The following is an 11,319-nucleotide window of genomic DNA, read 5'->3' as shown; positions in this document are numbered from 1 at the left end:
CAAAGAATGTATGAGCTCGATCATTGGCGCTTTTGCCACCCAGAAGTGTTGCAACCTGTGAAAACCTTGAAGATTACACCCCACTGCCAAACATTTCACCACATGATTATTATTTGGAGTCGATTCGTATCTGGCATGTCTCCTCTTAGTCGTATGTTAACGAGGAAAAATGTATTAATGACGTCAGTAACGATGGCTCTATATCTCAGCAAGAGACCATGACACACTAATTAAATTTTCTAGCGTGAGCTTTGCTTGGAAATACGTGTTGCTATGGCAAAGTGTTTTGGCTTTTTTCCTGACTGCTGACACATCTAAATATTCAGATATGTCACCGTGCTCTGTACAACAATTATAGGCACGGATGACGAGCTTTGGGTGGAAAGTGGATGTGTTTAATGAAGGTTCGCACGTTGAATATTACTTAGTCCTTTAATGATTCAGGTTGAGTTTTAACGAATTGAAAGCATTATTTAGACGTGACTGAAGATCAAAATTTGACATTTGTCAGCTGTTTTAACTGATGTCGACTTACAGGGTGAAACAAGCTCTTGAAGAGAGGAAAAGAGAAATCCAGGAAGACATTGAAGTCAAAGATGAACGGAGCAGGATGGTGAATACAGAAAAAGAAGAAATCAGGAGATTGGTGAGTCGAGAAGTGATCACATCAAACATGACCATTCGGCTCTAGAAACCACATGATTAATATAAATTGATTGTTGACATTATTATATTGATTGTTATGTATTACGGACTGAATCAGTTTTTCCTTTTTGTTACTTTTGAAATTAATTTTCATTTTGTCATTTGCAGAACCGTGATGCTGCTCGCACATCTCAGGCCGTGAGGGACTTGGTTAGAGAACAGACACTAAGAAGGTAACAAAAACAACAGCCGTTTGTACTTAGTCAGCACTCTTGAATTATTTCGACTTTCGCAGAATTGTAAAATTCGATAATGAATGTTTTCAGAGCAACTCAGGGTAATATATGTTGTTTGTCGGCGGGAGGTCTAACTTTACCGAGGTCTTGAGGGCAAAGTTTTTTTCGATACCGACCAAAGCCGGCACACGACGTTTTAATTTTTTTTTTTTTTTTTTTATTGAAACTTCCAAAATTTATATTCGGAAAGATTGTGAAATCGCAAAACTAGGCCGAGTAAAAAAGCCGTCGCACTCAAGAGCGAGGACAAAAAGGTTTCCAAAAGAGTTTCATTATCCGACTCCATGTCTGTTTACTTCTGTGTGGAGTGCGGGGTCTGTGTCGTGAAAAACTGCATAATTTAGAATGCACGAAGATAAAATATATTAATATGTATTTGACATCCATTTAACTTAGTTTTGTTTTGGTATAACGTCCTGAGCACATGTGTACAAAACTACGCACGGTATCAGTTTCTCTCCAATGGGAGGAAAAAAAACAGCCAAACAACGGCTGAAAAGTAAGCTTACAGTTCCCATAGCGTATGAACTATCTTGAAAAAAAAATGTCCCTTCTATGAAATTGTGAGTTTGATTTGTAATTTTTTTTTTTTGTTAGTTCATTTGACAGGATGGCAGAGACAGCACAGCACCAAGCTCTTGTAGGGCGTGGTCCGCAGACAGGACACAAAAATAAATCTAGTGTCAGACTGGGATGATGTGCACTCTTATAAGCATTAGTTAGGTGTGGTTTAGAATAGAATATTTGGCAAGCAAAAGTCTATAAAATAATTTAAAGTAATGAACTAGGTTTACTGTGTCAAACAATTACAGTTTAGGTATTATTTATCATCCAGAACTCATACGAAACGCGTACATTTGTTCCATTCACAGAGAGTAGTTATTTTTAACTGTCTTGCGCGGTGGTCTGTCAATAATGTGAATAAAACTTACACCATTCACGACTTGTTTTATTGCCTCTGTCCTTGTCGTACAATCGACACCCCTGGGCCACACCTCTGTTTATCGGTCCGAATCCTTTTACAGTAATGGAGCGGAACGCTTATTTTGTAAACGAAAACAAACGTTTGCAGTCGATATTCGTCCACCAACATGTTATCGAAATGACTCATGGGGCCCGTTACTCAAAGGTCCCGAAAAGTTTTCGCACCCGGAAAGCCATAGCAAAATCTCAAACCTTATCATCACAGAGCTGTTTTATTTATATATTCGTAATATGACCAGAAGTCCCTTCATACAAGAAGTTTCAGGTGTATACACCTTTCTGTTTTTAGATACAGATTAACTGAAAATGGCTTTGCGGACCCGAAAAGTTTCCGGGGCTTTCGAGAAACAGGCCGGAAACATTCTATTTCTGAACCAACATTCGGTGACATTCTTTTGAGGAGGAGGGCAAAGACCTGTCATGGTGGGTGCCACCAACAGCAATGAATAGAGGTTCTGTTTATGAATTTAGTCATACTGAAAGCTAAGGATAGAAATGACTCGATTTTAATGCAATTCTTTAGCCTACCTCTCCGATGCCACAAAGCAACATTTTGTGTGTTCTTTTCAGTGCTCCTTCAAGCGTTTTGTTATTTTGCGATAAATTTTGAGGTCCCTTGTGTAACGTGTAGCGTCCTGTTTGTTTTGGTTTCTATTTGGCATTCCATCGTGCATCTCTTTTGCGTTCCCTGAGGTCCTTTTGGCGTTCTTTTTCGCGTTCCGTTTTGTGCTCCGCTTTACGTTTCAGTCTTGAGTTCCCTCTTGTGTTCTCTCAGTGTTCGGTTCAGATTTTGCTCCCTTATCGTTGCCTTGTATGTCAGTTTCCATTTTTGTTGCGCATTTTTGATGTACAGTAGCCTGAGGTTTCACACCCAAGAGAGTTAGCACCCACGAAGTTCACACCCACATCGATTCAACTAGTGATCAAGTGCTTAGAATTTCTCTTTCTCTTGCCGTACAAAAATGACAACATAGTGGGCATAATGAAACAAAATCACACAAAACATGTTTATGTCTCGTTCTTTAATCCATTGAAGGTGAAAGTGAACTCAAAATAGATAGTTTAAAATGTGCTCAGGGATGCGAACTCGGTGGGTGTGAACTCGATTGGGTGCGAAACAGCTACTCCCTACTGTAATCATTTTCTGTTCCCTTTTGCGGTCCGTCTCCGTTCTCTATTCCACATCTTTCTGTGTTCCGCTTTGAGTTCTGCTGCTGCATTTCCTTTCGTTATCCTAATATTCCATTTGGCGTTCATTTTGCGTTTCGTTTCGTGCCTCTTTTTGAGTTTTCGCTTCCTTTTTGCTGCTTGTTCCGTCTTAAGTTCCGCCTTGCATTACGTTTTGCGTTCTTCTTTCTCCTTGAAATGCAGAGCATCCACAAGATGTAGTATGCAAATGAACCACACCCAGTCACTCGTATTAAACCGGAGCCTCGATTGGCTGCAGCTGAAGTAAGCGTCTCTAGTAAGCAAAGTATCTCAAGGAAGCCAAGCTTCTCTAATCTCAGCAACTGAAGTAAGTCAAGCATGTCAAGTAAGTTAAGGAGCTGAAGCCAAGTACCTCAAGTAAGCTAAGCGACCTCAAGTAAGCCATGCAACCAACTCCAGTAAACCAAGCGCCTCACGTGCCGTGAATCCTCGAATTAGCGCCTCCCTCAAAGAAAGCGCCCCCCTCGAATAAGCACCCCTCCTATCGGCCGAAATGCAAAATAACTGCCTCCCCGATACCCTCAAACAAGCGCCCTCTCCCCTTTCCTCTGTTTTATGGTCGAGTACTGAGACAACAAAGGTTGTATAGTATTGGTCACAAGCAAGTGATTAGCGACTCATTCAAACAGTACACATTGAACGTCGCAACGGACGGTAGTGAAGATCCTTTGATTTATTACCTACAGCTCAACCAACCTTGTGCAGCAGGCCTAGCGCGGCTCCCGTGGGGGGGGGGGGGGGAGGGCACTGCCATATATGGGCTATATAGGCATGTGCCGCTGTGAAGGGTATGGTTTTCAAGCAGTTTACTCTAGGATAGGGTATATAAATCAGAGCGTTTGGGTCTAGAATAGGGTATCATTTTTCACAAAACTGACTGGTTGGTTGGAGATTTTATCTAGAGTAAGGAAACCAGAAATTGCCACCCAAAAATATAAAAAAATCAAATCGGCAAGTTTAAATGTACGCAAATCAGCCTCATCAGTGTCGATAGATGGGGGGATTTGGGGAGTTTACTCTAGTACAGGTTAGCAAAATTCAGCTGAACTAGCTCTGGTATAGACTAAGGGTTCCAGGGTCCCAGCGGCACATCCCCACCCAGAAATTCCCAAAGTACCCCCACCCCCGGGGACCGGCTAAACGGGTTATATCGGGGGTTATATTACGAAGTTCTTCAAGAGACAGGATCCTTCTGACCGATCATATCTGACCACAATATTTGGGAAAAATAAAATAAGCGTCCCACCTCGAATAAGCGCCCCTCGTCTTCTCTTGTTTTTGAAATAAGCACCCCAGGCGCTAATTCGAGGATTTATTACAGTCATTGCATGCTCAAGTAAGCTCGCTGTGTCTAATTTCGTTTCATCTCGTCATCGGGCGAAACGACTAACTTCCGGTTGTGTGACGCCCTGTCATTGTGTGCTCATCACCTAATCTTTTATGAGTTGAAAGCTGACATCAACAAGATAGTTTGATTCGAAAAGGTGCGTGTTCGGTAGTGCGCCGCTCCATTTGTCTTACTGACGTCTTCTCACTTTCAGGTAAGGTTAACTTAGGCTACTGAATCTTTAATTTAAAACTCTTCATAACGATGTCGAATCCCCGATGTCTCAGCTTGTGTCGATACTTTATTAAAAAGGTTTATTCAAATGTTCTATACCAAGATCACTGGTTATAAAGATGGCGTTCGTTTCATAGATTTTATGATAAAGATTTTTTCTCTCCCGTTCACCTGAACAAGTAGCCGCCGATAAATATCTATTGTTTATTAATACGACTCGGTACAAATATCGAAGAGCTACGGTGAGAGCTATTAACCAGAACATGAAAATCAAAATATGGAAACTATAGTCATCCGGTCGTAAGATGAAAGTAAACAGCCGGGGTATCGTAAACTTGTAACCATTATTGAGAATATTGTAGCTCGTGGCAAACATACATGATATTTGAAAACCTTTGGGAAGATTGTTACATTGTAAATATATCCTCGAAACCCCGAAAAAATCCTCAAGTGAATACCATCAAGCCTACTTCCAGTCATTACTTATTTGTGTTAACTGGAGGCCATTAGAATATGTGAGATGGCAGTGCATTTTATTTATGTCAAATAATTTTTGTTTTTTCATAGTACCTCGTTTCAAAGTAAAAAGATGACAATGATTATCAGTTAAGTAAGGGAAGACGGAGCTTTGGTGACAAAGTTTTAGATTTAAAACAACGGTGTTGCCTCGGGCAACTTTCCTCGTTTCCAGTGGTAACAATATTGACAAAAGTTGCCACTGGAAACGGAACCAGCAGCTCGTGACAACAGCACAAGTTGAACATTAAAACCTGGTCACCAAACTTTCGTCACGCGTTACTAAACTGAGAATCGTAGTATGTAAATACGTTGAAGTATGGTTTTGCCGTTGTCTCAAAACCACACGATCCATTTCTGACCAAAACAAAACAGAATGCTGCGTTATATGGTATTTTATACTGTGCATAGAACATACAGCCAATCAGAATACAGGAAAGCCATTGCATATTCAACGGTATTACAACCAACCTCCTTCTCATCGTGCACCACTGTATTTTCTATGGCTTTGTATAAAATAGTTATGTAATGCTTTCTCATGGAATACCCTGGAATATCTTACTTGCCCCTTTGCTTTTACTTGGCGTAGTCACACTTGACTAAAGGCATGTGTGTATACCAAGAAAATACAAGTGACTTGTGGCATATTATATGGTATACCACTCAAAAGCGTTGCATACATGATACATGTATAAACTAGTATTTTCTTTTTGCTCTGGATAAACTGCATGTTCCCATCCTATCCCATCCTATACAGCCAAGTGCCCAAGCCTCAACAGTGATTTTGGCCATCAAACACTTGATCACATTTAAAAATGTTTCACATGTACCTCTATATTGACCACAGTCGAACGACAGAAATTCAAACCCCCCCCCCTCCCCCCAAGCAAAAAAAAAAAGAAAGAAAAACAAGAATAGTGGTATAAAGGTAAGGGTTATCTTTTCTATTCTTCAATTTTAAGCACAACATTTTAACACCACCCTGCTGATTTCCTAAGATTCAGAACCTTATTATAAATTATTATTTATTATAAAAAGTCTGAGTGATTGAAAATAAGGCAGACTTTGTGCCATTCGTCAAAGCAATTTTGTTTGGATGTGTCTGTGTGGAGTGAGAAATGGAAATAATGTATCTCTACACTAAACCATAAAAGAATGGCTGGTCAGACATTTGTCCACATTTAAACCTCTATTAATAATTGATAGAAAACTGTAACCACAAAATTTAATTCCATGACAAATTTATCTAAATCAACATCAAGTAAAGCACAGATGAACACTTTTTTTACAAGAATTGAAGCCATTAATGTTACATGTTCTGACACTACCTTGCCTTACATTGTCATCACAGCAGTTGAGCCATAACTGAATTAATTGTTCCTTCACATCTAGAAACTAATGATGCAGAAAAAAGGATCAGAGCCAGATTTTTCAGAGCCATGGCATCTTAGCGATGTTGTCTTTGTTGTTGAAGATAAAAAGTTCCATGTCCACAAGGGTACTTTATCCATGTGGTCACCAGTGTTTGAAAACATGTTCTCCCCAGAATTCAGAGAAAAATCAGCAAGTGAAATTCCTCTTCCTGGGAAAAATGCAACTGAAATAAAGGAGATGTTACTTGTCATATACCCAACATCTAAACCAATCAGTGAAAACAACTGCTACTTTCTCCTTTCCTTGGCCAGAGAATATCAGATGGAACAACTTACAGAGCGCTGTGAAAAGTATCTGTTACAGAGAGAGAAAACCCCTCATCAAGCCATTGACTTTCTTGTTTTAGCTAATGAGTTTAACATGGAAGATTTGTGTAAGCAGTGTGTTGAAATTGCCAAGCACATCTCAATAACTGAACTGCGACGTCAAGAAAAGTATGCTTTGATTGCACCAGAAAATGGCAAGCAATTAGCTGAAAGACGAGTGGAATTACTGGAAAACAAAATATTGAGCAGTGAACAACGGGTAAACGCAGTGAAAAAAGAGGTTAAGGATGTGTGTGAGTGGGGAGTGAAGGAGATTGCACGGGTTTTGTACCTTCAAAAAAACCCTGAAGGAAGACGCACTCCCCGTGCCCTTAGTGACTGTACAAAACTGTTGGAAGAAACAGCTCAGGAAAGTAGCGAAGTTAATGTTATGCTGCAGTTGTTATGTCAACGATTCCGAGGCATTTATGAGCCTTATCATGCTTAGGTTCTGTGTTGTGTGGGATCCTCTCAAGTAATGGCACTATATAACATGAAGGGTGTTTCAAGAACACCTTAGTACTTTTCTACATGCTGTAGAAAGCAGCTAGTGGCATGCCCCCTCAATATTTCTCAGTCTCATCTTCCATCTCATGCCACTGGTCCCCAGGCTCAAATTTTCTAGATGCTCTTCATTCATTAGGAATTCATTACATCAAGAATAGAACAGATTGTATATAAACCATATGACATTTCACATCATACTGAACTTTAAAATACATTGTTGCATTGTGACTGTTTTTTTTGTTTTTGTTTTTTTTTTTTTCGCAAATGAGGGTGAATGTAGCAACCATTGTAATGAACGGCTGTAATGGTAAAACCAAAGCATGTTGATTTTAGGATTTTCACTTGTGTTTAGAACAAGTGGAAGACATTGTGTGGTAGTGGCTAAGAAATAGCTAACAAACCCTTTTTGAAATACCAAGAGTAACTATGACACATGGGCTTCATTCCTTTAGATATCATCTGCTAAAAGATGGAATGATTTAATGAATCAGTGTGCACTCTTGGCAATTTTAAAGATTTTAAAGATGGTATTCGTATTTTAAATTTTCAGAATGTTTGTTGTAAATATTTGTTGATTATTTCATAATGATGTAGTTATTAACTTATACTTATTCGATAGCATGGAGTATTGACACTGAAATCCAAATGGAAATATAAAGTTATGTATGTTTATATGTACCCATAAATTTATTATGTCCACTAGTAATAAACAGGCATCCAAAGCATCAGTCAGTCCAATTGTTACTCAATTGTGGGAAGAAATTAGTGAGGGAAATAGTTGGTAGTATTTGTGGTGAATAACAGTAACAGTAATTTTTATTGATGTATACTAAGTTTACAAGCTTTAGTAGCTGGCTGCTTCAGCAGAGCTATTCTGGGTGAGCTACTATTACTTTAAGAGTATTAATATAGTTCAATTAAAAAAGAGAATAAAAGAAAAAAGAAATTAAAGAAATTTGAGTAAATAAACAAAATGAAACCAACATATATATATTATACATAACACATAATGTAAAAATGAAGTAGCGAAACATGGTTGACATAATACAATAGAACGAGTTTTAAACAAATATAATAATTGAGAATGAAATGGGCAAAGACCTTATACTAATACTAATTAAAGAACGAGTACTAATTGAAAAGTGCGAGATATTTAGAGATTTGAATATAGCGCATATCAACATTTATCTCCTCATTTTCGAGAATTTGCAAGAATACTAATTACTTTTAAATTCTTGTTTGAAGGGTGTCTTCCTTAATTCACAGAGTTCTATGGGTCCAGAATACCATTCCATATCTTTACACCGATTCTAGCAAGGGAAAATAACTGATGATTTAATCTCAATTGTTTCACATAATAATTACCAGCTGCTGAAAATCTTGTGTACCTGTTCCGAGCAAATAAAAAATCCAGAGATATTTGGCAGAGCATGATGATTTTCAACATCATGTAATAAACAGGCAACAGATTTGCAATGGAGCACTTTTATGGGAAAAATTCCTGAACTAACAAACAGAGGAGCACTGTGAATTTTGAAATACAAGAAATGCATTATTCGGAACACATGCTTCTGTAGAATTGCAATTTTCTTGAGATGTACAATAATTATTGTGGCTTGGCCCCAGGCAATCAGACCATAGGAAATCAATGGTTTGATTAAGCGATTGTCATCTCGCCTACCGCGAGATGAGATGATGATGATGATAATAATAAAAATAATATAATAATAATAATAATAATAATAATAATAATAGTAATAATAATAACTTTATTTACATGTCAATGAGATTTAGCATTGCTGCTAATTGGGGACACCTAAAATGAGTTACAACATGGCATTTGAGTAGTTTGTTGTTGCAGCTTTGAACACAAGGAACATCTCAGCTCTGGTATATTGGATTTATTGACCACCTCAGTGACATATTTTTTTATGTGATACTGAAAAAATGTGGATACAGTGGGATTTAAAACTATTACCTATAAAAAGACAGGTTATGGTTTTCACTTACATGAAATCAAAACTTACAAAATACTAGCCAATTTATGCCATACATTCACTTTTATTTCTTTTACATCCTCAAACCACTTTTATTGACCATAATAAGATGGTGAACAATGCTCTCAACATTGCAGAGAAAAATCCTTAAGGCATGGTAAGGGCAACATCAGCCTTAACCCACAAATGGGACCAAGCCAGAATTAGGTGGGATGCAAACGCTGTAACCACTGCACCATCCCTACACACCAATGAATTTTGCCATCTAAAGACCAAATTCCCCGGTTTTCTGGCTTTTTCTTGTCTATAAAAAATATCTCTAACTTAAAGTGATGTATGGTAACACCAACAAGTGAATAGTAGCCATTCAGAGTAGCCCAAGAGCCAGTCAAACCATGAGGAATGATAGAATGTACCAATGGCCAGCATCACAAAGGGTGTGGCTTTGAATCCTATTGAAGAAATTCTACCTACTCACCACATGCTGCACTTCATCAAATAACTTATTAGCAAATCCATTATCACATGACATGTTTTATCACTCACCTTTACCCTTTTTTGTTTGAAGATGAAAAGTCTGACATAAAGAGATCAATGGTATAATGTATACACACTCTCGTGTTTTGTTTGAATACCCCAAGCAATTTCAGTCCAGGAGGTCAACCCATACCAAATTTCAGACCAAATGATAAAAGCTGACCCATTTTCAGACCAAATTAATATCCATTTAGGGTTATAAACCTCTCAATACAAGTAGACACTGTTGACTTGGGACCAGAAAAAGTGTCTACTTATGGAAAGTCAAAATTGTTAGGTTTGTAATAGCCAAGCTCCGGCGGCCCAAAGGGTTGTCAAGTGGAGCCCCATACTCATATAGGAAAGAAAAGGAAACCCAGCGGTATTGCTCGTGGGCTCATACGCACAACAGCGACAGTGACAGAGTTGTGCAACATGGTGGTCACACTCCAAATAAAAGGTTGACAGAGTCCAGCAGCCTTGGTTTACCGTGTACTTCTTTGATATTGGACATCATGTTATGATCAACTGACACCTGTCAAATCAAGGTATCCACTGACCAGTATCAAGTGACCATATCCTGGGCTCAAGTTTACAGCTCATCGAGGCCACATGTTTTTTTGAAGTTGACCGCTGACCTAGTGTTGGTTTTCAATTGGATCATGGGCTCATGTCTGGATAACTTGTTGAAAACAGGGCAGGATTGTTTGGAAGCCGGTTAATGCTAACCCAGGATTAAAAGTTAACCGAATTATAACTTTTTCATTTATACAAATGTTTTTTGCTGCTTTGTTTTGTGATATGGTGATTATTAAAACTCAAAACAGAAGGCCAAACAATATACAGAAAACCTCACCGCAAAGTTAGAAAACTCAAATCAAAATTCTACCTTCTCCCGGGTTAGCTTAATCGGGCTCTGAACAACCCAGCCCAGGAGCTATGCTTTTAGGCTAGCCTAAATCTATATATTATGTAGCTGAACCATGATAAGAAGTCTGTTTATAAAAGACCTCCATCTATGGAAGGTGTCCGTTACTGGAGGTTTGACTATACTAAGCTTCATAGCAGAGCTCCTGTGGGTTGAAGGGCACGAGCAGAACCCCATACCTAGGAAAATTTGATAAATAACCTATCAAGCTAAAAAATTGTGGTCGTCATGTGATTGTGCATATGTATGTCCCTCCACCCGTATGCCACTGGTGCAAATTTACAAGCTCTCAAGGTCTTGTTTCATTCATGACACAGGAAATATTACTCAAATTACAGTGTAGTGTGAATAATTAACTTGAACACACTGAATACAAAACTGCACATCTTTGAAATTTTTCCGTTTTTCAATGAATTTCTGG

The 11,319-nt window shown here is 38.4% G+C and overlaps 2 protein-coding genes across 5 annotated transcripts in view; both read left to right on the top strand.

Moving 5' to 3' along the window:
* Positions 1 to 1,881, top strand: part of LOC145486523 (uncharacterized) — a 14,348-nt gene extending 12,467 nt beyond the window's left edge. For all 4 annotated transcript variants that reach the window (XM_081465205.1, XM_081465203.1, XM_081465204.1 and 1 more), the window contains 3 exons: positions 538 to 646; positions 814 to 878; positions 1,539 to 1,881. In XM_081465205.1, coding sequence (XP_081321331.1) covers positions 538 to 646; positions 814 to 878; positions 1,539 to 1,638 — 274 coding nt within the window. In that variant the 3' untranslated portion in view covers positions 1,639 to 1,881. The remainder of the gene's footprint in view (positions 1 to 537; positions 647 to 813; positions 879 to 1,538) is intronic.
* A 94-nt stretch (positions 1,882 to 1,975) lies between these two features.
* On the top strand, positions 1,976 to 8,050 carry LOC145486528 (BTB and MATH domain-containing protein 36-like). Its single transcript, XM_081465213.1, has 2 exons — positions 1,976 to 4,675; positions 6,604 to 8,050. The coding sequence occupies exon 2, from the start codon at positions 6,610 to 6,612 to the stop codon at positions 7,396 to 7,398; it is 789 nt and encodes a 262-aa protein (XP_081321339.1). The 5' UTR covers positions 1,976 to 4,675; positions 6,604 to 6,609; the 3' UTR covers positions 7,399 to 8,050.
* The last annotated feature ends 3,269 nt before the right edge of the window (positions 8,051 to 11,319 follow it).

Source organism: Orbicella franksi, chromosome 5 (genome assembly GCF_964199315.1).
Source record: "Orbicella franksi chromosome 5, jaOrbFran1.1, whole genome shotgun sequence".
In the NCBI taxonomy this organism is placed as follows: domain Eukaryota; kingdom Metazoa; phylum Cnidaria; class Anthozoa; order Scleractinia; family Merulinidae; genus Orbicella; species Orbicella franksi.
This window is presented reverse-complemented; position numbering and strand designations above follow the sequence as displayed.